The 25,695-nt window shown below is 38.7% G+C and overlaps 1 protein-coding gene across 6 annotated transcripts in view; it reads left to right on the forward strand.

The window, feature by feature from the left end:
* Positions 1 to 25,695, forward strand: part of Tanc2 (tetratricopeptide repeat, ankyrin repeat and coiled-coil containing 2) — a 309,788-nt gene that overhangs the window by 122,136 nt on the left and 161,957 nt on the right. For 3 of the 6 annotated variants that reach the window (XM_029545901.1, XM_029545902.1, XM_029545904.1), the window contains exon 5: positions 18,593 to 18,703. The exons of the other annotated variants lie outside the window; for them this stretch is intronic. In XM_029545901.1, coding sequence (XP_029401761.1) covers positions 18,593 to 18,703 — 111 coding nt within the window. The remainder of the gene's footprint in view (positions 1 to 18,592; positions 18,704 to 25,695) is intronic. 6 annotated transcript variants of the gene reach the window in all.

A 25,695-nucleotide genomic window follows, 5' to 3' on the forward strand; every position in this document is an offset into this window, starting at 1 on the left:
TCTATTTGGAGTTCTGTAAGCTTCTTGTATGTGTATGGGCATCTCTTTCTTTAGGTTAGGGAAGTTTTCTTTTATAATTTTGTTGAAGATATTTACTGGCCATTTGTCCTTAGGAATCTTCACTCTCTTCTAAACCTGTTATGCTAGGTTTGGTCTTCTGATTGTGTCCTAGATTTCCTGGATGATTCAGGTTAGGAGCTTTTTGCATTTTGCATTTTCTTTGAATATTATGTCAATGTTTTCTATGGTATCTTCTGCCCCTGAAATTCTCTCTTCTTTCTGTTGTATTCTGTTGGTAATCTATGACTCCTAATCTCTTTCCTAGGTATTTTATCTCCAGGGTTGTCTCCCTTTATGATTTCTTTATTGTTTCTATTTCCATTTTTAGATCCTGAATGGTTTTGTTTAATTCCTTCACCTGTTTGGTTGTGTTTTCCTGTAATTCTTTAAGGGATTTTTGTGTTTTCTCTTTAAGGACTTCTACCTGTTTACTTGTGTTCTCCTGTATTTCTTTAAGGGTATTATTTATGTCCTTCTTAAAGTCCTCTATCATCATCATGAGATATGATTTTAAAGCAGAGTCTTGCTTTTCTGGTGTGTTGGGCTATCCAGGACTCAATGTGGTGGGAGAACTGGGTTTTGATGATGCCAAGTAGCCTTAGTTTCTGTTGCTTATGTTTTTGCCCTTGTCTTGTGCCATCTGGTTATTCTATGCTGTGGTCTTGCTGTCTCTGACTGTGGCTTCTTCCTCCTGCAAGCCTGTGAGTCTTCACTCCTGGGAGACCTGCTCTCTCCTGGTGGTATTTGGGTATGGAATGCTGTGGCACAGGATCAGCACCGGGTGCAGATGGAAACTGGAAGGCCTGGATTTGCTTCTTGACACACAAACCAATTCTCTCTTTTCTAGGCACTGTAATATGGTGTAATCAACTCTGTTTGGAAGCTATAACTTAACTACTCTGTGCCTCAGTTTTCTTCCTTGTCTTCAAGAGACAGGTAATACCAGTAGCCTCTTCATTAGGCCGTTATAAGAGAATGCATTTTTCAACAGTTTGAATCATAAAAAAAAAAAAATCGTAATCTATGTTTTATTTCCCTCTAGCCCAGAAACAGAATACACCATCTATTCTTCTATCTTCACTTTGTAGTCCCATGCCTGGCATGTTGTAGACAGACATTCACAGATCTTTCATGGACACTGGTGAATAGATCAATAAAACATACTGAGATTAGTTGGTGCTTCAGTAATAAGTCTGTTTCAGTTCCTTCATCTGAGCAGACCAAAGTAGATAATCTTATTGTAATGGAAAGAACATTTTTTCACTAAGGTTTTATTAAAGTTCAAGCTTGAGGCTGCTGGACTCACTACTTCATTACAGATTGATCTGACTTGTAATGGTAAATTCTTTTAAACAGAGGCTAGATGGAGGTATGCTATATGAGTCACACCTTCATCCCAATTCTTAGGACTCACTCACCATATTACAGTGCCTAGAAAAGAGAGAACTGGTTTTATGTCAAGATTGGCCTGCTCTCAAAATGTGTTACTGAAAGTTGCTCTGGTATTTAAGATAGAGCTCACCTAAGCTGAGGTGGAGGTATATGACCTCATGACTAAGTACCCCAAAAGGACAAATTTAATATGCCAACAAAGAAAAATAAAATTTACTATTACTTTTCTTGTCTTTACCATTATATAGGTATTGTCTGTTATATAGTGGAATTCTTGACATTGAACCAAATGTCTAGTAATTTCAACTCCCTTCTCACTTTGGAAATAAAGTGTTGCTTTAATGTTAGTTTTTGTAGATATGGCTATGCCTAGTCTACTAATATAAATTACAGTTCTTCATTTGTGTGTGCAATGTGACATTGAACTATGGTACCTCTTGTATTTCTAGCTTTTAAATTTTTTAAAAATTTTTATTGGTTATTTTGTTTATTTGTATTTCAAATGTTATATCCCTTCCTGGTTTCCTCTCTGAAACTCCCCATCCAACCCTTCCTCCTCCCTGCCTCCATGAGAGTGCTCTCCTACTCACCCACTCTCTCCTGTCCTACCAGCCTCGCATTCCTCTATGTTGGGGCATCAAGCCTTCACAGGACCAAGGGCCTCCCCTCCCTTTGATGCCAGAGTGAAGTTATATAATTTTTCCTAGGCTGTATCTTAGATTTTGAAAAACATTACCATAGCTGATCTGTCTGCAGTGGTTTTGTTTCATGTTCCTATTTTTGTTTTTGATACTTCTTAAATAGTGTATTGTTGAGAAAATAGCTGTAGAATGTCATAGGGATTAAATAGTTTTGAGATAGAAATTTGCTTACATGCAAATGACTCCCTGTTGTAGTAATTCATGCTTTAAAGTTTCACACTGTCTGGGTCCTTACTCCTTCCCCTTACTGGACCGGCTCTGGTGTTGCTTGTTTATTTTTATTCATTTGCTTGTTTGTTGTGGTTGAGGGCTGGACCCAGGGCCTTATGCACACCGTCCACCCAGGGCCTTATGCACACCGTGCACATACTAAACAAACTCAGAGTCATGTTTCCAACCTCAGCAGAATTTTGTATGTCTACCTCTCTAAATCTAAACTCTGAGAATGGATACATTATTTATTCTTCTCATTCCTGTGACAGAATAGCTAACAAAAGGAAGGTAAGGAAGGAGGATTTATTTGTATGACTTGTCCCCACAGTCCAGGGCAGCAGGAGTGTGAGGCAGCTGGGTATAGCGTATAGGTAGTCAGGAAGCAAGGAGAAGGGAATGTTTAGGCTTCTCTTTTTTTCATTTTTTTTTTAATTCTACCTGGGACCCCAGCTCATGAGATGGTGGTACACATATTCAGGATGGATCTTCCTTCATTAGTTAACTATCTCTAGAAATGCCCTTACATGCATACCCAGAAGTTTGTTTCCTAGCTGATTCCAAATCTGGCCATTTTGACTGTAAAAATTAACCATAACACCTAGTAACTTTCTGAAGAGCTTCACTTATGCTTATGAGTCTAGCTTTACATTGTGGATAAGCTTGCCCTAGACAAGGTGATTTAGCGCTTATTGACTTTTATCTAACTGCTTCCAAAATTAATATTTTCTGTTCCCTTTGTGGTATCCACTGACTGTTACCAGGACTAGTAGGTCCCACTGAAGTTCATTTTCATACACCAAGGAGCTTCTATGTCTTGCCTTGTGCTTCTAATGCTCATTGTATGTTCCATTCTAATAATAAAATTAAATTATATATGTATTAACTAATAAATGAAATACAAAAAGAATAAAGTAAACATTTCTAGAAAAATTAAAAGTTTTAGGAAAACTTAACATGTCAGTAAAGGTAAATTGTTAATTAATATAATAGATTAAAGGATTTTATAAATCCATCTATATTTAGCCTCTCCATGTTTTTATTTTTAAAACAAATTTGTTTTTATTTTGTGCATTAATATTTTGCCTCTATGTATATATGTATACTGTAAGTGTGCATGGTGTCCAAAGATGCACAAGAGGGAATTACAAGTGGTTGTGAGCCACCATGGGAGTACTGGGAACCAAACCAAGGCCCTCTGAAAGGGAAACCAGTTTTCTTAACTGCTGAGCTCTCTCTCCAGTCTCATTTGTTTTTGTTTTAACTATGCAAATTTGTGCTTTTTATGCAAGAAAGAATTGGAACTCATATTCTGACAAAAAAGGTCCAGATTTTGCATCAAAAGTGTAGTTAATAGATTTATACTTATATTTTAAATTAGATTCTTTAATAATGTGTGTGTGTTCCTTATTATCTTTAACATTTTTAACAATGAACTAGTCTCTATCAAGACAGTAAGATGGCCACATTTATATAGTGTCTATGTGCTGTTGAGGATTCCTGACTAGAAAAGCCACATTAATGTAGGCTAGACATGTAAGTGTGGTCTTGTCCATACATGACTTGTGTTAAGTTTAGTCAAAAATGGAGATTTGTGTTTAGAAACACCATTTCTTTTTTTATATTGGATATTTTATTTACTTACATTTTAAATGTTATCCCCTTTTCCAGTTTCCCCTCCAGAAAGCCCCTATTCCATCCTCCCTCCCCCTGCTTCTTTGAAGGTGCTCCCGTACCTACCCACACATCCACTTCTGCCTCCCCACCCTGGCATTTCCCCCACACTTCAAAACACCATTTCAATGCACAGTCTAAATCCCCTCTATCAGAAGGGGCCAGAATCAGATGCATGTCTGATTGTGTAAATAAATTGTGTCTTAAAGGGAAATTGCACAATCTGATCACCTGGACTGTGATCAGACGTCATGATGCAGGCTCTAGCATCTGTACCTCTGTACTGTGTAACTGATCACCAGTTATTCCCAGTCAGGTTTTGTATTGTATTTTATAAAATGTTCATAAGAGTAACTATCTCTTAAAAATAGTTTAAACAAATCATGTACCGGGTGTTTAGCATTGTGTAGCATAGAGTGAACCCTAAGTATAACCTGTGTTTCTACAATTAGTATATGACCAGAGTTAGAAAAAGAAAACTTAAGTGAATATTTTATGGATGGTTTCAAATTTGCTTTGGCCTCAAACTCTGTCCTCCTGCCTCAGCCTCCTGAGTGCTATGCCTGGTTGTGGAGCCAGCTTTATGAAAACTGATTTTATTGTTCACCTCTTTGTTGCCCCATACTTTTACATAACGTTTCTCATATATCTGGTGAGATACATTAGTGAAAGAACAATTTAGGAGACAGTGTCTAAAGTTAGAAATTCGAGATTGGCTTTTTACCCTTCATTCTTTCGTCTGTTACACATAATGATTTTATTTCCACTAGCTTTTCCCTCTACATCTTAAAAATGAAACAGAAAAGAGAGGAGTGTGTTTATTCAGTTCAAAATGCAGATTTGTGAAAACCCCAGAAACTAGATCCAAGCCTAGGTATTGTGTCCACATTACATGCCTCCTCTCCTTATGGTCATACTGCCAGTCCTCCATGCTATTATGAAATGGAACTCTCCTACCTAAGTCAGTCTTCCCTGGCATAGTGCTGCTCATCTAGTTCCTCCAGCTACCTTCTCACATGGTTTAATTTCTAGCAGAGAACGCAATTCAAGGTCAGACCCTGTTTTTTTCATGATCTAATCATGTTCTTAGCCTTTTTCCTGTTCTCTACCAAGATGATACCAGGGCATCAGAGACTGAAAAGCAGTTTGCCCTTCTACACAACTGGTAATTTCTGACCAACATTCTGAGGTCAATGAAATGTGATTCTTGACCCTGGGTTGGAATTACTGAGTGTTCTTTGGTGTGAGTTTCCTATTGTAAGACTAGTAACAACTGCACATTCCAAAAACCAGCCAGAAAGTTACTGGCATTCACACTTAATCCTTAGAAATGTCTCCATAGTCATTTCTGCCCACAGGACAGGCTAGTGTTTGCTTTAATCTATTAATTTTAAAAAGTTTTAAATGATGCATAGTAGCTGTACATATGGGTAGAATACACTGCAATAGTTGACTGCTCATAGAGTATGTAATGATCAAATCAGGGTGATTGGACTCACTCATCATTACCTAGTGTTGTGAACATTCAAATTCCTACTGCTTTGAAATACATAGTTATAACCAGTTATTCTTTTATCCTATCTGTTCCTGTGTGTGCATGCTTATATGTGAGTGTATGTATGTATGCACATGTGTGTGCATGTATATGTACTTCCTTGTGCAAGCATGTGTGGAGGCCAGACGTTGACATTGGAATTATATTCATCAATCATTTCTTCACTTTATTTTTAAAGACAGGGTCACTAACTGATTCTAGAGGTCATCATTGTGGCTAGAGTGGCTGGCAAGAGCCCCAGGAATCTATCTTTCTCTGTTTCTAGAGCTAGGATTTGATGTGTAGACTCCCATGCCCAGAGTTTTTACTGTTGGTACTGATGGCTCAAACTCAACCTCTTGCTTGCAGCAAGCACTTTACCCCCTAAACCCTCTTCTTGGTCCCTCTTTTTAACTTATTTGTAGCCAATTTTATTCTAGTACTGGCACAATGCTTATGCAAACTGTAGCAGTTTCCACCTTCACACTGAATAATTAAGTTCTTCAGATAACTTGCTTAGAGCTTTGGAGAAAAAAACAACAGTTTCAAACTGCCAGTAAATGACAACTGTCCATCATGTACATTGTTATTATTCAAATCTGTTTCTCTCTCAAATCTAGAAAAAATTATTTCTTCAAGGAGTTTTATGTAATTTTAATCAGCATATTGTGAGATACTATTAGTTGCCAGTGCAAAAGGGCAAACAGCAGAGTAGCTGCATTCTATATGATTCTGAGTTCTGCACTGATATTATCTGACGGGTAGTACCTTTTAAAAACGTGTACACTAATGAAGTTTGATTGCTCATATGCAGTAATAGAACAGGTAGAGTTTATACTTGAGGTTTATAATCTCAGGATCTAATATATAACATAGCATACTTTTAAATCACTGGTAAAGTGTTCAGCAGGGAATTTGATTTTAGCTTTCTTTACTATAAACAAATTTCCTCCAACGTTCTGTACCATAGAAGACAGTTTGTACCAGTACACTTAGTACAGTATATATTCTTCTAAAAATAATTTTTATTCATTATATACCAGTTTTCTGTTTAGAGGCAAAGATAGAGGGGCAGAAAGAACTGAGCCAAGAACCGAGAGCAGGTTATGTTTTGCAGTTAGATGTCATAAGTCATCTTCACTAAGGCCAACCACTCTGACCAGCACCCTAAAAGTTACCGTATTTATCTTTCCATGTTCCTCCATTGTTTGTCAACACACCACTACCACCACTGTCATCATCATTATACACTATAAAATATCTAGTTTTGAGCACATCATAATATAAGGCATTATGATGATTTTACAAAGATTAGTTCATTTGAATCTTTGAGGTGACCTTGAGCAGTGGTGTCTGTTTTATGTGGCATTGCTGAGTAATGAGTCTCACATCGCATTTCAGTTTCTGGCCCAGGGATAGATAGTCTGTGGCTTTGGGAGGTTTTATATAGCTTTGTTATCTGTTTCATGGTCTAAATGATAAATATTAATATCTTTTATCCATATTTACCTCTTAATTTATTTATCATTCAGATTTGATAGCTTATAATGGAGAGAGACTTTATGCCTCACATTTTTAAGATAAGGAATTCACACTTGAAAAGTTTAATAATTTATCAAAGACAACACAATAAAAGGTCATATAACTTAAGTCTCACCACCAAGTGAATTTACTTGTTAATTTTAGAATCCACACGTTCCTTTTAAAAGTCATTTGCTTCAGGGCCAGGGAGAATTGTTCTTAAAGTAAGAACCTGGTTTCACTCTTCAATGTCTGCATAACACTGAGCACTGCAGTGCATGCCTGTAATCGCAGACAGATAGACCTGTCTCTCATCAGATACATTCTTGAATAATAAACAGTAAACGCAAGTTGAAGCATCGTAAGGGTTCTTCCCACTGTGATAATTTAGCCATGATTAGACTGGCCTTCCCACAGGAAACAACTGTTTTGGAGACTGCACAGATGACAGCATGGCTATGTAATCACTGAGTGAAAGGATAGGGCGGGGGTCAAGAACGAAGAGAACCTTGGATTCTTGCCTGAATATACTCTGTGGAGAATCTGAGAATGACAGTCCTGCTGAGCTGAGGAAACAAAGAGCAGGGAAGAGTGTCGCAGAGAATACATCAAGGCTCTGAAATAATAATGGAAAGTATATTGCACAGAGAAGTAGTAGTTAAAGCTGGGCATGTTGGCATGCATTGTAATCCCTGCACTTAGAAGGCTGAGGTGAAAGAATTACAGGTTCCCGGCCAGGCTGGGTTATATAGTAATAAGGAAGAAGAAAAAAAGGAATTTTGTGCTAACCATCTATATCAAGTGGAAAATATATTCTGTTGTATTAAGTTGCCATGATGATGAGACAATCATGTTACTTCCTTCCTTATCTACCCAGGCAAGACAAAGAGAAACGTGATTGTACTATAACTGTGTTCATGGGTCTTTGGACTACAGGTATACTTATATAAATATAAAGGGAAAAAGTGAGCTCGACAGACTCCAGTCTTTCTCAGATAATCTGAATATACATTTCATTGAGATGAAACATTGCTACTTACATGTGAATCTGGTGTTAGCTCTTGTTCCTCCTGGGCTTTGAAAGGACTTATTTGATTCATGTACTTCCATTCCCATCCCTAGCTCTTTGTCCCTTTATTCTTCCTTCCATCCTCTGAAATTAAATACTTCTTATCTGTCTTTTTTTTTCCCCCCTCTCATTGTTATAGGAAGCACGCTTTTCAGATTTTCTTTCTATGGGAGGTTTGGTGAGTGACCATAATAAAGATTTTTCACACATTTTCAGCCATTTCTAATCCTAGCAAATTTTAGAAACTGAATTTGAGAGCCCACTAATCAATCTGATGCTTTCAATAATGACCTAATGATTTACTCTCAACTTAACATGGTAACTTTAGCTTTTCTGTGTTGACACTTGTAAGACACATTCAGTCTCTGCTTTCTGCCTTCACTTTTGACTTCTTACTGTGCCATCAGTGGAAATAAAAGCTATTAAAAATATGTAAACCTGGGTTGACCTTCCTGTGAGATGGCAAGGAAAATTATCAGAGTGCACTGCTCTGATTAAACAAGAGACTACCTTGCTCAAATGACTTAAGTTTGTCTATGTGAAAAATTGTTTAACTTGCTAATTTATATCTCCCGTTTATACCTGATATTTCCTAATTTTCTTACCTAAATACCAATCATGACTCTAATATGTTATTCTTAATAAGAATATTTCATCAGTTGTATCTTTAATATTAGGTACCAAATTGTTTCTGGCATCGTGGATCAAACTAGGACTTTGTACATGTAAGGCAGTCATTGTACCACTCTGTCAGATCTACATACCTAGATTTCTAGTCACTATTGGAGATTGGGATACCAATTTAAATGCAGTTGCCAATAAATGTTTTGTTCTCAATCATCTCAAAGTTTTTATTACTGTGAAGAGATACCATGACCAAGGCAACTCCTATAAAGGAAAACGTTGAATTGGGACTGAGTTACAACTCAGAGGTTTAGTCTGTTATCATGGTGGGAAACATGGCAGTGTGCAGGCAGATATGGTGATGAAGAAATAGCTGAGAGTTCTACGTCTGGATTGGCAGGCAGCAAGAAGAGAAAGTGAACTTCTGAGCATGGTTTGAGCTTCTAAAACCTCAAAGCCTTTTGAAATGTGCTAGGCTGTTGAAAACTATGGGGACTTTTGAAGCTAGACTGAGTGTATCTTGTATCATGAGATGGCCACTAACCTATTGTTACCCTGAGTAGACTGCTGTGGTTTGAACATGAAATGTACCTTTTAGGTTCACATGCTTAAATACTTGGTTCCTAGCTGGTGATGTTTGAAAAGGATGTGGAGGAAGTAGTCTTTGAGGCCAAATCTTGAGGCTCCATAGCCTAGCCCCATGTCTTGTTCACTGTCTGCTTTCTTTTTTATTTTTTTTTCTTTTCGTTTTTGAGACAGGGTTTCTCTGTGTAGCCCTGGCTGTCCTGCAACTCACTCTGTAGACCAGACTGGCCTCGAACTCAGAAATCCACCTGCCTCTGCCTCCCAAGTGCTGGGATTAAAGGCATACGCCACCACTGCCTTCTTTTTTCTTTTTTAATAATTGTTTTATTTATTTACATTCCAAATGTTGACGTTCTTCCCGGTCCCCCACTTTGCCTCTGAGATGGTGCACCCCACAATCCCAACACACACACACACACACACTCACACACACAGCCTCATGCTCCTTCCCTAGGGCATCAAGTCTCTACAGGATTAGGCATATCCTCTCCCACTGAGGCCAAACAAGGCAGCAGTCTAGCACTGTTCAGAAGTCAGAAGTCATCTGAGATGTAAGGACATCTCTTTCCTATGAGCTCCTATAAAATCGAAAGCACAGTACATACTACCAACATACAATGGCACAAAGTATATAATCCCATTCCAAAAGGGGGTATTGGGGCATAACAAAGAAATTTTGAAACAAACCCAGCAAGTAAACACCAAATCCTGACACCTCACAACTAGCATCTGGGACTTACTTTGGGATTATCTAGAGTATAAAAACTTTAGGTAGCCTCAGAACTCCACTCTGCCACCTGAAGCACACACTGTTGCTCTTGAGTTGGCTCCATTCCACATCTGTGACTATTTTAGGCAGATGTCCCATGTTCTCAGTACCACCAATATCCTGAGGTCTTCACTAAAACTTAGGATTCACTTTCAGATTTACACCATTCTCTCAGAGCCTCTTTACAGGGTTGGTCATGCTGGAATTCAAAATATTCCCATATACATATGTGTCCATATAGGCACTTGGACCATAGAGGGTGGCACACAAGACAGTCATAAGCTTTTATGAGCTGGATATTCACTGGAGGAAGGAGTTTTACAAGGACAAACTATCCCCAGCTTTTCCACAAGGATTCTAAGGAATTTATGTGGCAAACACTTTGCCAACTGAGCCAACACTCCAGCTCTTAATATTCTTTTCTTTAAAATAAAATTTTTATGTGTTTGAGTGTTTATCTACATGGATGTATATGTACCATGTTTGTGCCTTATGTTCTCAGAGACCATAGAAAGGACATTAGATATTTCCAAACAGAAGTTACAGATGATTGTTAGCTGCCATTTGGGTTCTGGGAACCAACCCTTGGTCTTCTTCAGGACAGTTAGTGTTGTTAATCACTGATTCATCTCTCCAATTTCTCTTTTAAATGTTATTTAGTGTTATAGGGGGTGTGGAAGTCAGAGGTTAGCTTTTTGGACTCTGGTTTCTTTTTCCACCTTTACATAGGTTCTAGGAATCAAACTCAGGTTGCCAGACTTGAGTAGCAAAGGCATTTGCTGTTTGAGCCACCACCTCACTTCACCCCCACCCTTATCTCTATATTCCTTAGTAGCAGGATTTAAACTGTTAAGACCTAAGTAAAATATCAAGGCCTAGATGGAATGCTAAGACATAAATAAAGGCTAGGTAACTGTCAGCTGGCTAGCCTGTCATTCTATACTGTTGTGAATATTATAAGAAAACTTTTTCATATGTTGCTTCTGCTGTTACTAGGAAACTTTCTCATGTCCAAGTTGATTACATATCCTTTTATGTTTTGTGCCCTTGGAAACCAATCACAATAAAAGTCAATAGAACTGCTTTGTATGCTGAAACAGTATACCTGTTTATATACCTTTGTATACCTGCTTGATATTTACAAAAGGTCCTTCAAAATTTGGTTCACAACCTCTATAATATTACATATCAGGACAAAAGGAAATCTGAAAAATCTCTTTGAGCAAATATTGGATAAAAGTGTTAGCCTTCATGTTCAGCAAATAACCTTAAAAAAAAAACTACGCTGTATAATTACCAACAATAAACTTGTACCCCATCCAACTACCCAACAGTACTTCCTGTACCTTTTATAGTATTTGCTTTTATAAGCTACCCCTACAATGAGTCCCGACATAGGAGAGATACCTGCATCTATTTAGATTAAAACTTCTATTTTGAGTAGGGGTTTAGTAAAGTTTAAGTTCCCACGACTCTCCTAGGAACTGCCATCCTGGTTGGCAAGAGAATACATGAGTGTTAGACAAGTCCCATCCTGGTTGACAAGTAGACATAAATGTTAAACAAGGCAAGTCCCCTGCCATAGTTGAATACCCCAACCAATGGGAACATGATAAATGCACACCAAAGACATGTTCCCTACAGGATTTTGACTCAATGTCACATTCAGCTCCCAAACCTGACTTTAGTCCCTGATCCATCAGTCTTAGGATATGGTGTTCGATAAATAATCCCTGTTTGACTGAGGGAAAAAAAAAGGCCTCAAAGCCCACCCTCAGAGACACATTTCCTCCAACAAACCCATCCATCCTAATCCTTGCAAATAATGCCACACTCTTTGTGCCTATGGAGGCCATTTTCATTAAAACCACCACAATAACCTATCACAGAATGAACATAAAGTGGATAATTAAATTTAGTTTCCCTATTGATGTTCAATAAACTCTCAGTTTTATTCATTTGGCCTAACATCTTAACAGCATTTTGCTATACGTTATTACAACCACACTTGTTTATGTTTTCTGGAATTCTGTGCTTTTACTCAAGTAGTTTTTAAAAGATGGATTTGTTTTTATTTTATGTATGTCAGTATTTCTTTGCATGTATATCTGTATACTACATGCATACCTAGTACATACAGAGGCCAGAAGAGAGTATCTGATTCCTAGAATTAGTTATGGATGATTATGAGCTACCACATGGTGCTGAAAACCAAACTTAGGCTCTCAACAAGAGCAGTAAGTACTCTTAACCACTGAGCCCTCTCTCAAGGCCCTAAATAAATATACTTTTTAAAAAATATGACTTGTTAGATGACTCCGTTTATAAAAGTTTGCTGCTCTTCTGAAAACCTTAGTTCCTTTCTTTCTTTTTCTTTTTCTTTTTCTTTTCTTTCTTTCTTTTTTTTTTTTTTTTCAAGATAGGGTTTCTCTGTGTAGCCCTGGCTGTCCTGGAACTCAGTCTGTCGCCCAGGCTGGCCTCAAACTCAGAAATCCGCCTGCCTCTGCCTCCTGAGTGCTGGGATTAAAGGCGTGCGCCACCACTCCCGGCTCCTTAGTTCCATTCTTAGTACACATGTTGGGCTGCTCATAACTGCCTGTGAGTCCAGCTGGCCTCCAAACGTGCCCCCACACACACAGAAAGAGGGGATAGGAGGTTGGGAGGAGACAGGGAGGGGGAAGGGAGGGAGAATGACTGCACTCAAACATATGTGTAAAAAGAAATGAAAAATTTAACATAAGAATTTCTTCCAATCAAACTGGAAAATAAGTATGTTACATAACTAAAAGATTCCCTAGAATATTCTAAATAGATTCATAAAGTTTCAAAAAGCTGTAAAGATAAACTGTTCCTCTTGGCTAAAAATAAGGATTTGTTGGTATTAGTGTTATGTTAAAATGTCTTCCTTGACAGGGAAGGATCGATACATAATTAAAAAGAGAACTACTTTATAGCTATTTCATTAGTTATGATAGGTCAGATACCATAACAGTCTTAAAAATATTTATGACTTCATGTAACAATGTCTGTTTCTAGTTTGTCCAGCAAGCTTGGGCATCTCAGTTAGTCCTGCTCCACCATCTCCAAATGAGCTTTGCTTAATGATGTTTCTGCATAAGGAAGAGGCAGATGGTAGACTTAGCAGAGGCTGTGTTGTCTGTTGGCTACAGTAGTCACATAGTCTTTCCTAATTTACATAAGAGCTGAAAGTCCTAATTGCTTTCATGCTTAGGACTGAATGGAGACTGGATGTTGGTTAGCATCAGTGATGACTGCCATGCTGTATACTTCTGTGAGACATCCTTTCTAGACTAGTTAAAAAAAATTTATAATTCAAAGTGAGTCCCATAATATATGGGGAGCAATGTTATGAATGAATATTTGAAATGAAAATACCTGTAGTTTCTACCAGTTGATTACTGTAGTCCTTCATAAGAAGTCTGTGATTCTGACTTCCCGTGTTCAAGCTAGGGTTAAGTGTGTTCTTCATAAAAAGTTTTATGAGGGTCGAGTGGATTTAGGTAAGTGTAGATAAATGTATAAAGTAGGTATCTAAGTCTTAGTTGTCAAGTATTGTTGTTGCCTAGCTTTTTTGAAAGCAGCTCAGTAGCTGCAATTAGAATTAGGCTCTAGGGGTGGCAAAAATGCCTCAGTGGTAAGAGCACTGACTGCTCTTCCAAAGATCCTGAGTTCAAATCTCAGCAACCACATGGTGGCTCACAACCACCTGTAATGAGATCTGACACCCTCTTCTGGTGTGTCTGAAGACAGCTACAGTGTACTTATTTATAATAATAAATAAATCTTTGGGCCGGAGCAAGCAGGGATTGAGCAAGTGGAGTTGACCAGAATGAGTGGGACCAACTGGAGAGAGCAGGTAGACCAGAGTGAGCAGAGGTTCTAAAATTTCAACTCCCAACAACCACATGAAGGCTCACAANCATCTGTATAGCTACAGTGTACTCATATACATTAAATAAATAAATAAATAAATAAATAAATAAATAAATAAATAAATAAATCTGTCTTAAAGAATTGGGCTCTAAAAGAAGTGTCCTATCACTAAGAGAGAAACTATATGTAAGTCCCAAACAGAGTAGATTCCTTCCTGCTAGCATTTGATTTGTATGTTGACTTGTCATGATGAATACTTCCATGAGATTCACATCCTTTCTGGGCTAGTTAAAATTTTTTCATAATTCAAAGTGAGTCCCATAGTATTGGAGAACAATATTATGAATGAAATAATATTTGAAATAAAAATACCCATAGGGCTAAAACCCATGGCTTCTTGCTTATTAGGGAAGTACTCTACCATTGTTCCATACACTTCTCCTGATCTTCCTGAAACAAAATTTACAGCTTAAGCAGTTTTTCTGCCACTGAAATATTCCTTTATTTTCATATTTGAAACAGAACTTCATAAAGCCCAGGCTAATCCTCAGATCCACTGTGTTGCCTAAAATTCCTTATCTTCTTGCTTCTATCTTCCAATTGCTGGGATTTTAGATATGTACTACTATACCTGATACATTTCTGTAAGAAAAGTGTCATCCATCGGTGTAATGGGAGAAAACAATGGTTTTTAAACTTCAGAGTCCAGGGCTGTAACTCAATAGTAACAGTGTTGTTGAGGTTTGATTCACAGTACAACAAAATGTTCCAAAGGAATAGAAAACCATTTACTTGTCAAGACTTTTAAGTAGCAGAGTGTGGTGCTGACATCCATTTCCTGTGCATTGTCATTTAGCAACATGTACTGTTTTTCTTGGTCAGTTGTTACTGTCCCAACTTCTTTCTTAGTTTTCTGAAAATGTCTTAAAGGTATGTTGTTCTTACCTTATACTCATTCAATTAATGTAATCATGACAATCCATCCAGGATGTAGGTACTGTTGTAAACTCAGAATAACTGAGGGGCACACAGGGTTTTTAGCACTAGGAAAAGCAGAGGGTGAAATTCCTTCAGTGTCTGTCTCTTCACTGTTCTTCTAGTATGTTATTCTTCCTCTACATGCTGAAATCTTGCTTATTTTCCATATTTGGAGACTTCACTGTTATTATATTGTGAGCTGTCATCATATCTAAGCACCGTATTAAATATTTTTCATGATTAAAATTTATTGAGATAAAAATTCTATGACTGATAAAAGCAAGGCTTTGTAAATAACATGTTAGTTACTAGTAAGTTCTAGAAATAAGACCTAGATCTTTGAAATGATTATGCCCCTTAAATCCATAAGCACTTTATTCAGCTCAAACCTCCAAAATTAGATTTTTTACATAGCATAAGAATCAAGTTTCCAGTGTCGATTCAAATACTTCTCAGAGCAAGTCATTGCTTCTGTCACAACAGAGTTTTGTGGTTGAGTTGGTTTGAGTTTTGGTTTACTTTTTTTTTTTTAGATATTTTCTTTATTTACATTTCAAATGTCATCCCTTTCCTAATTTCCCCTCTGAAAATGCCCTCCCCCTGCTCCCCAACCCACTCACTCCCATTCCTGGTCCTGGCATTCCCCTATACTGGGGCATAGAGCCTTCACAGGACCAAGGACCTCTCCTCCCATTGAAGACCGACTAGGCTATCCTCTGCTACATATATAGTTAGAGCCACAAGTTCCACCATGTGTTTTCTTTGAATGGTGGTATAGTTCCAAGGAGCTCTGGGGGTACTGGTTAGTTCATATTGATGTTCCTCCTATGGGGCTTCAGACCCCTTCAGCTCCCTTGGTACTTCCTCTGGCTTCTTCATTGGGGACCTTGTGCTCCTTCCAATGGATGACTGTGAGCATCCACTTCTGTATGTGCCAGGCACTGGTAGAGCCTCATAGGAGACAGCTATATCAGGCTCCTGTCAGCAAACTCTTGTTGGCATCTGAAATAGTGTCTGGGTTTGGTGATTGTTTATGGGATAGATCCCCAAGTGGGGCAGTCTCTGGATGGTCATTCCTTCAGGCTCTGCTCTGAACTTTGTCCCTGTAACTCCTTCCATGGGTATTTTGTTCCCCATTCTAAGAAGGAACAAAGTATCCACACTTTGGTTTTCCTTCTTGAGTTTCATGTGTTTTGCAAATTGTATCTTGGGTATTGTTTCTGGCTAATATCCACTTATCAGTGAGTGCATATCATATGAGTTCTTTTGTGATTGGGTTACCTCATTCAGGATATCCTCCAGATCCATCCATTTGCCTAAGAATTTCATAAATTCATTGCTTTTAATAGCTGAGTAGTACTCCATTGTGTAAATGTACCACATTTTCTGTATCCATTCCTCTATTGAGGGACATCTGGGTTCTTTCCAGCATCTGGCTGTTATAAATAAGGCTGCTATGAACATAGTAGAGCATGTGTCCTTATTACAAGTTGGACCATCTTCTGGGTATATGTCCAGGAGAGGTATTGCTGGATCTTCCAGTTTTCTGAGGAGCCACCAGACTGATTTCCAGAGTGGTTGTACCCATTTGCAGTCCCACCAGCAGTGGATGAGTGTTCCTCTTCCTCCACGTCCTCCAGCAACCGCTGTCAGAGTTTTGGTTTGCGTTTACTCATCCAGTCCAAGCATTGCTCTCATTAGAGTTTTAGCTATTAATTACTTGGATGTGATCATCATTATTATCTTACAAAATAATTTAGTCAGATACAGCAGCACATACCTGCCATCCCAGAACAGGAGGATCACTGCAAATTTGAAGTCATCCTAATCTGCGTGGCAAGATATAGGCCTGCTAGGACTACAGAATAAGACCCCGACTCAAACAAGTAATTTAACCATATTGTTCCATAAATGAACTAGTGGCAAGGTAGATAGTAGGATTAATTAAATATCTACTGAGTGAAGGTACAAAGAAAAACAGATGAAATATCCATTGTGAGCTTTAATACTAACCTCAATTCCCCGAAAAGGAAAACAAGTCAGAATAGCATTGATCATGATAACTCTGCTTGCTGGAATACTATATATATTTTAGAAATAGCCTTTTCTTCTCTTCCATAATTAATGCAAATTCTGGTTTGTTCCAGTGTCCACATTGCCTTTGTAGTGTTCAGGTATTGACATTTTCTGTATTCTCTAGGACCCTTGACTCCATCTCATAATGCTCAAACATGCTTCAGTCTTCCCTCAAGTTCTCCTACTGTCCTCGATTTCTTTCATACATTTCTGCCCTTTTGCTGGTTCCTGTTCATTACTCAAAAACTGTATCATAAAAATATTCTTAAAATTTTATTCATATGAAGAAAGTCCCTTGATCAGGGACCAGTGCTGTCTTTGTCAGAACTCAGCAGGTGTTGTCATTATTCCAAAGCCAGGACTGTGGTTTAATACCAGCCTAGAGAAAGACTGAAGAGTTTGAACAATTAAATCATCAGGGCTGAAGCGATGGCTCGGCAATGAAAAGAGTTCATTCTGCAGTCATGAGGACCAGCCCAGCCCTAGAGTTTAGTATAATTAAGTTTGAAAATGTCAGAGTAATCAATCTAATTTAACTTTTAAGATATTTAACTGTTTTTTTTTGAAAGATGCTTAACCGAATATTTGAATGTAAGTTAATAATGCACCTTAACCCCCACACACCTCATTTATATGCCGAGATAGGCAAAGTGGTACACAACCTAAAATCTGAGCATTAAGGATTTTCAGGGAGTGTACGAGTTATATACTAAGATACCTACTTTGAATATGACCTTTTATTAAGTACAAATATCAAGTTTATGAATATACTAATATAATATTGAATAATTTTATGGTATGGAGTGCTACTATTGTATAGGTTTCATGATTAAGTTTGTAACTAAGACATATCTTTTTAGCATTTGTGTTAACTTGTCATGGCCTACTTTGTATTTTAGTATCCTAGCATTGTTGACGTCTTACTCTAATGGCTGAACAGCATAATGATTGATTTCCTTATTAAACTACATCAATATTTAATCACACTTTCAGTACTTATCATGAGTAGTTTTTTTTTTTTTCTGGATAAAGGAAACTTCATTACACCTATTTTAATTAAACCTTAAAACTTCTTTCAGTACTTTCCTTAGTTAGTACTTGTATTTGAAGGCACAAAAAGCCAAGATAAGAAAGTCCTTTCTTAATAAAGAGAGGAATTAACCAGAGGTGGTAGACAATTACAATTTATGCTCAAAGTTTTGGATATTAGATTTTAGCTTTTCCCATTTTCAATGACTTTTAAACAAGACCCATCTCCTGTATGAGGAATGCAGTTAATTTTTTTTTTCTGGCACAAAAAATAGGGTAACCTGATCTGAGTCTGACAGAGTGTGTCGTTCATTTAAGTGCTTCCATCTGTTGCCTGCTGTTCCCCTTACTCATGACCCCTCTGTGTTTCTCTTTCCCTTTCCCCTTCTCTTTCCCTCTGTTCCTCTTTCCTTTTTCTCACCCCTCTTCTGCTTTCCTCTCCCTTTCCTTTTTTCTCTCTTTCTTTTTGTCCTTAGCCCCTCTGAGGAAGGCAAAGTTTGTTGAGAGCCCACGAATTCCAGAGTCCGAGCTTGGCTCCCCAACCCTCACTTCAGCTCAGAAACTGGACGTGGATGCATACTGCCCTGGTAAGCATGCATGCAGCGTCTGCTTTGAAAAGGGGAGGATTGCAGCAGGCCCACCCGGCAGAGCAGCCTTGCATGTATACTACTCATAAAAACATGTTAATTCTTGCATCTTAATATCTATTCTCCTAAAAGAGCATAGGTTTTTAAAAGTACATGTTGTTTTAGCTACTGATGAGAGTATTGCAAACAGTTTCAAAGATAAATTTCAAAGTAATTTTGGCAGATGAGGTTTTCAGGATTATTTTTGTGATTTGAAGTAATTAAAGACATGTGATAGTGGCCCTGTATGGACAGGAGCATCAAAGATGTGTAAGAATGCTCATTCGGTACTGGACCTTTTGAGTATGACTTGTGCCAAATTGTTGTTGGAATCTGGGTAGTTGCAGAAAATGCTTTAGATATTAGAAATATTAAAGTTGAGTTAGATACTGAGCTTGACTCCTCTTGAACACTCACTTTTACAGATAACCTCTTCTTGTGAATGGCCTGTAAACACATGTGGGCTTCACTAAATCCTTCTTGTGTGGGAGCCAAACAGACAGGCTCATTATTAGTGCTTAGATTCTTTCAGACTTCAGTGAGTTGCCTGGCAGCATCCTTTACACTCTTCCCTAGAGTGAGTCCATAGAATTGTGTCAGAAACATTCATAGCTCCAGTTGAAAATACAGTTCAGAACGGTAATAAAGAACCTTGAGATACTTGGTTTTAGGTCTTTTGTTTATTCTTGCTCATTAAAAATGATGTTAAACAACTGTGGAAAAATAACAATACTATATATTTTACTTGGAGTGAACAGGACAGAGTGATTCCTACTTCCAAATTCCTACTTCTGAAAATTTATCATTTTTCAGATCTGAAATGTCAGGGTTTTATTGCTCTGCAGCCAGATAGGACACGTTTATGTAACACAAAAAAGTACAGGAAAACTTGAGCCGCATCCTGATAAGTAAGATATAATTGACATTATGAATCCATTTTGAATATTAAAAAACCTTGAGGGTTTTATTCTCAGACTTATCTTTCTTAAGTCAGTACTAGTTTATATTAAATACGGGCTTCTCTTTTTCCCAAAGCAACAAAAGCTCTTCTGGTAGCATTGCATAAGGCCTTCATCCTGTCACAGCAAATGCAAGATTGTACTTTGCATTCATTTGTAAATTAGTGTTATAAAATAAATGCTGAATCTTTTACTTTTTTTCTAAGTGCCTCCTCTTCCCACTCAGTACCTCTCTTTTCTTCCCCTTACCTTATCGCCTTTTAACCCTCCTTCCCTCTTCCTTTTTGCTCTACTCCTTTATATCTGGGGTCTAACAGAGGGATGCATACAAGTTAGGCAAACCCTCCAACACTGAACTGTGTGTGCTTCCAGCCCGAATGAGGCTTTTCCTTTTCTAGATTCACAAGTCAGAATGACTGTCAGGAGCCTAATCTCTTTAGCACCATATTAATTACATCACTGATCTAATGTAGCGGTTGTTCTGGTAATGAAGCAAAGTAGTTGTGACTTGGGAATGTCTGTGCTAAATCGCTCTGGGCAGTCTTAGTAATGTGATTATTTATGCATATTTTCCACAAGTATGGATTCTTTGTTAGTATAACCAAACTTCAGCTAAGGTTTTTAGAACACCAGGAAGAATCAAAACACAATGCCAGAATGTTTCCTACTGTGCTTCCTAGGCTTCACTTTATAATCTGAAACAGATTTATTGCATAGACACGTTGTACTGATTTATTCTTTTATAATAATGTTTTTAGATTTCCTAAAATAAGTTTCTATTAAGATAAGAGTGTAACATGAGTTGAAGATAGTATTATCTCTAGGTAGTATCAAAAATAAGCAATAAATAAAATGAATTAAAGAGTAGAGTACATATTAAACAAACAGAAGGCTGCCCCAGAGTCCAATGCTTTGTCATCCCACTCCATCAATTAGAAGGTTTCAGAGGCAGCCTCAGATCTGAGATCTCTCTGCCCTTCTGCCCTTCTGCCCTTCTGCCCTTCTGCCTTTCTGGCTTCCCCTGTCTTTCTCCCCTGAAGTAGCATGGGGACAAGCGTTCTCTGAAGTTGCATTGTCTGCCTAAAGATAGATTGTCCGACAAAAAGAACTCAGCTTTTAGTAGTCCTCTTCCAGGGAACCTCACCAACCAGGAAAAAATGACCGTGTCACAGGAAAGGACAATAAAGGTAGATCCCATGCCTAGACAGACTCTGCCACAGGATTCTATTTATTCTACTGAAAGAATATTTATCTCTAAAAAATATATATCATTTACTACCCTAAATGGCCGAAATATCATTTCTTCTCTCTCTGTGAAGAGGGTCTGTAAACATAGGAGTGTCACGGGGTACTTGGTACTGGGTTTGTTCCTAGCTTGCATGTAGTGCATTTGCCTACCTTTTCTCTCATTAGCATATCTACTGCTGGCCTATTTCATAGGCTTAGTTAACAGAACTTTTGAAGATAAAGGGATTTTTTTCTACTTCTACAAAACAACAAACCTATGGGTTTTATAATTTTTAATGTATTATCTGCTAACAGAACAAGGAATGCATGCTCTTTTATATTTGTATTTTAATACAGTTAAGGCTGATGTTCTTGTCTATTTTACCTGTCAACTGCAAATTTAGGGAACTGTGTCTCATGGAAACTAAAGGTTAGAGCACTTTTTCTTATATCCTGACAGATTTCAGAATTACCAGACCTTGCCCAAATGCAGACTGTTTGGGCCCACCCCTATAATTTCTGATTCAGTGGGTCTGGCATAGATTGAATATTTGCATTTCTTAGCAAATTCTTAACAAATCAATGACAAAGCTGTTGGTAGTTGTGTCATACTTTAAGAACCAGTTGGTGTAAAGTCTATTGTAGACTGCTTACAAATGGCACAGTAAACAGTGCTGAAAGTCTGTGGGGTATATTGTATTACTCTTGACTTCTTTGGAATAATTGGCAGTGTGTCTATACATTTTAAGCCAGAGGAATAGATGCTTTGAGTCTGAAATAAGGACATACATACTTTTTTTTCCATCTGTACCTGACATCTCTACACTTGTGTATTTTCTGTATTGTTCTATATGTGAAAGGAAACTTTGAATCAAGCCAGACTAAGTCATCAATGTTTAGTCTATAATCTAAGGTCTAAAGTAGTTACTTTATGGTAATTGTTGATCCAGAATATCTGTCTAATAAATTGAATGCTTCAATCTAGATAGCCCTAGAATCTTGAGTATCTTGGTTTTACAATTTCTCAAACTAAATGTGTCATGCACAAAATATAGAAATATGTAAGTAAATAGTATACTTTGATTCTACCTTTGCAGCCATGGACATAGTTTATAGCATTCAAGAAGGCTCAGAGAACTGTGTTAGATAATTGCTTCATAGTAGGCAAACTAAAACCTAGGGAGTGTGAGTGATTTGTATAGTGTCCATAGCAGGACTTATTGCTTAGTTCTTGAAGTAGACATCATATAGTCTAGAAACACATTGCCCTCTAACCCAGTTATATGCATCCTGTAAGCATACTGTATTATTCATATATTAAAAAGTCAATTTTTTTTTCTTTTTTTAGTTTTGTTTTATTCATTCATCCATTCACTTTACATCCTTCTCACTGACTCCCTCCTAGTCAACCCCTCCCACAATCCTTCCCCCACCCCATCTTCTCTTTGGAGAAGGTGAAATTCCCCTTGAGTATCCCCCCCACCCTGGCACTTCAAGTCTCTGTGAGGCTAGGTGCATCCTCTCAGTGACACCAGATATGGCAACCTAGCTAAAATGTATGCCATGGATAGACATCAGGTTGTTTTTAATAGTTCATACTCCAGTTGTTCAGGACCCACATGAAGGCCAAGCTGTACATCTGCTACATATATGTGAGGAGGCGTAGGTCTAGCCCATGTATGCTCTTTGGTTGGTGGTTCAGTCTCTGAGAGCCCGAAGGGTCCAGGTCAGTTGACTCTTGGTCTTCCTATAGAGTTCTTATCCCCCTTGGGGGCCTGCAACTCTTCTATAAGAGTACCCAAGTACTATCCACTGTTTGGCTGTGGGTGTCTGCATCTGTCTGAATCAGCTGCTGGGTAGATCTTCTCAGAGGAGAGCAATGCTAGAATCTTGTCTACAAGGATAATGGTGTATCATTAATAGTGTCAGGGATTGATGCTTACCCATGGGATGGGTCTCAAGTTGGGCTGGTTATTGGCTGGCCATTACTTCAGTCTCTGTTCTATTCCCGTTCTTGCATTTCTTGTAGATAGGATAAATTTTGGGTCAAAAGTTTTGTGGGTGGGTTGGTGTCCCTATCGCTCCATTGGGTTCCTGCCTGCCTACAGGAGGTAGCCTCTTCAGGTTCCATATCTCCAGTATTGTGAATCACAGCTAAGGTCACTCCCATTGATTCTTGGGTGCCTCCCTTATCCCGGGTCTCTGTCACATCCTGGAGATGCTCCCCCCCCCCACCTTCCCACCCCTGTCAGTTGCAGATTTTCATTCATTCTCATGACCATCTGTCCATCTTCCCTGTGTCTGCACATATCTGATCCTGAACTCCCTTCATTCCCATCCCCATCCCCTCTCCCATCAAGTTCCCTCCCTCCATTTGCCTCATGTATGTTTTATTTCCCCCTTCTAAGTGATATTCAAGCATCCACGCTTGGGCCTTCCTTCTTGTTTAGCTTTTTTGGTTCTGTGGAGTGTAACATGGGCATCCTGTATTTTATGGCTAATATCCACCTATAAGTGAGTACATACCATACATGTCCTTTTGGGACTAGGTTACCTCACTCAGGATGATATTCAAGTCCTGTCAATTTGCCTGCAAAATTCATGAAGCCTTTGTTTTTAATAGCTGAGTAGCATTCCATGAGTAACCCTGGCTGTCCTAGAACTCACTTGTAGATCAGACTGGCCTTGCACTCAGATCTGCCAGCCTCTGCCTCCAAAGTGCTAGGATCAAAGGTATGCACCACTCGCTCCTGGCTTGAAAATTTTATTTTAATATGTGACAGAGTTGTAATTTATTTTTCTGAAATGGGGTAACCAACTTATGTCAATCATTTCAATAGAACAGTTCTCCAACTAAGAAAATAGACTTTACTGCTACTCTGTCTATGGTTTATCTCTGGTTTTTGAGCAAGTCACTTAACCTTTCTCTAAGCCTCAGTTTTTTTCATCTATAAAAATGGAGGTCTGGTTGGTTGGAATTGTTGTTCTTCCTATGGGGTTACAAACCCCTTCAGCTCCTTTAGTCCTTCCCCTAACTCCTCCATTGGGATCCCCATGCTCAGTCTAATGTTTGGCTGCATGCATCCAAATCTGTATTGGTCAAGCTCTGGCAGAGCTTCTCAGGGGACAGCTATACCAGGCTCCTGTCAGCAAGCTCTTGTTAGCATCAGTAATAGTGTCTGGGTTTGGTGTCTGAAGATGGGATGGATCCCTAGGTGGGGGAGTCTCTGGATGCCCTGTCCTTTAGACTCTTTTCCACTCTTTGTCCCTGGATTTCCTTTTGACAGGAGGAATTCTGGATTATTTTTGAGGTAGGTGAGGTAGGTGGGTGGCCCCATCCCTTAACTGAGGGCCGTGCCTATCCACTGTATGTAGGCTCTACGGGTTGTATCTTGCCTTTGTTGGGTATTTCAGCTAATGTCCTCTCTGTTGGGTCCTGGGAACCTCTTGAGTCCCTTGCATCTGGAACTTTCTAGTGGCTAACCCAGAATAAAGCTCCCAGGAACTAAACCACCAACCACATTGTACACATGGATGCAGGGGGAACCATGGCTCCAGCTGGATATACAGCAGAAGACGGCCTTGTCTAGCATCAGTGGGAGGGGAGCCCCTTGGTTCTGTGGACGCTTGATGACCTTGATGACCCGGCGTAGGGGAATGCTAGGGTGCTGAGGTGAGAATGGGTGGGTGGGTTGGGGAGCACCCTTATTGAGGCAGGGGATGGGGAGAGGGGATTTGTGGAGGGGATAACATTTAAAATGTAAATAAATAAAATAACCAATAAAAAATAAATAAATAAACCACAAAAAATAGAGATAATAGTTTTAAAACAGATCAATATGCACAAAGCACTTACCAGAATGGTTGGCTCACACTGAATGCAGTGAAATGTTAATTTTTTTTTTCAATTTTTATTAGGTATTTACTTCATTTACATTTCAAATGCTATCCCAAAAGTTTCCTATACCCTCCCCCTCATGCTAACCTACCCACCCACTCCCCTTCTTGGCCCTGGTGTTCCCTTGTACTGGGGCATATAATGTTTGCAATACCAAAGGACCTCTCTTTCCAATGATGGCTGACTAGACCATCTTCTGCTACATATGCAGCTAGAGACACAAGCTCTAGGGGTACTGGTTAGTTCATATTGTTGTTCCACCTATAGGGTTGCAGCTCCCTTTAGCTCCTTGGGTACTTTTTCTAGCTCCTCCATTGGGGGCCCTGTGTTCCATCTAATAGCTGACTGTGAGCATCCACTTCTGTGTTTGCCAGGCACTGGCATAGCCTCACAAGAGACAGATCAGGGTCCTCTCAGCAAAATCTTGCTGGCGTATGCAATAGTGTCTACATTTGGTGGCTGATTATGGGACCCCTGGGTGGGGTAGTTTCTGGATGGTCCATCCTTTCGACTCAGCTCCAAACTTTGTCTCTATAACCCCTTCCATGGGAGTTTTGTTCCCAATTCTAAGAAGGGGCGAAGTGTCCACTCTTTGGTCTTCGTTCTTCTTGAGTTTCATGTGTTTTACAAATTGTATCTTTGGTATTCTAGGTTTCTGGGCTAATAGTCACTTATCAGTGAGTGCATATTATGTGAGTTCTTTTGTGATTGGGTTACCTCACTCAGGATGATACCCTCCAGATCCATCCATTTGCCGAGGAATTTCATAAAGTCATTGTTTTTAATAGCTGAGTAGTATTCCATTGTGTAAACGTACCACATTTTCTGTATCCATTCCTCTGTTGAGGGACATCTGGGTTCTTTCCAGC

Source organism: Mus pahari, chromosome 14 (assembly GCF_900095145.1).
Source record: "Mus pahari chromosome 14, PAHARI_EIJ_v1.1, whole genome shotgun sequence".
Classification (NCBI taxonomy): domain Eukaryota; kingdom Metazoa; phylum Chordata; class Mammalia; order Rodentia; family Muridae; genus Mus; species Mus pahari.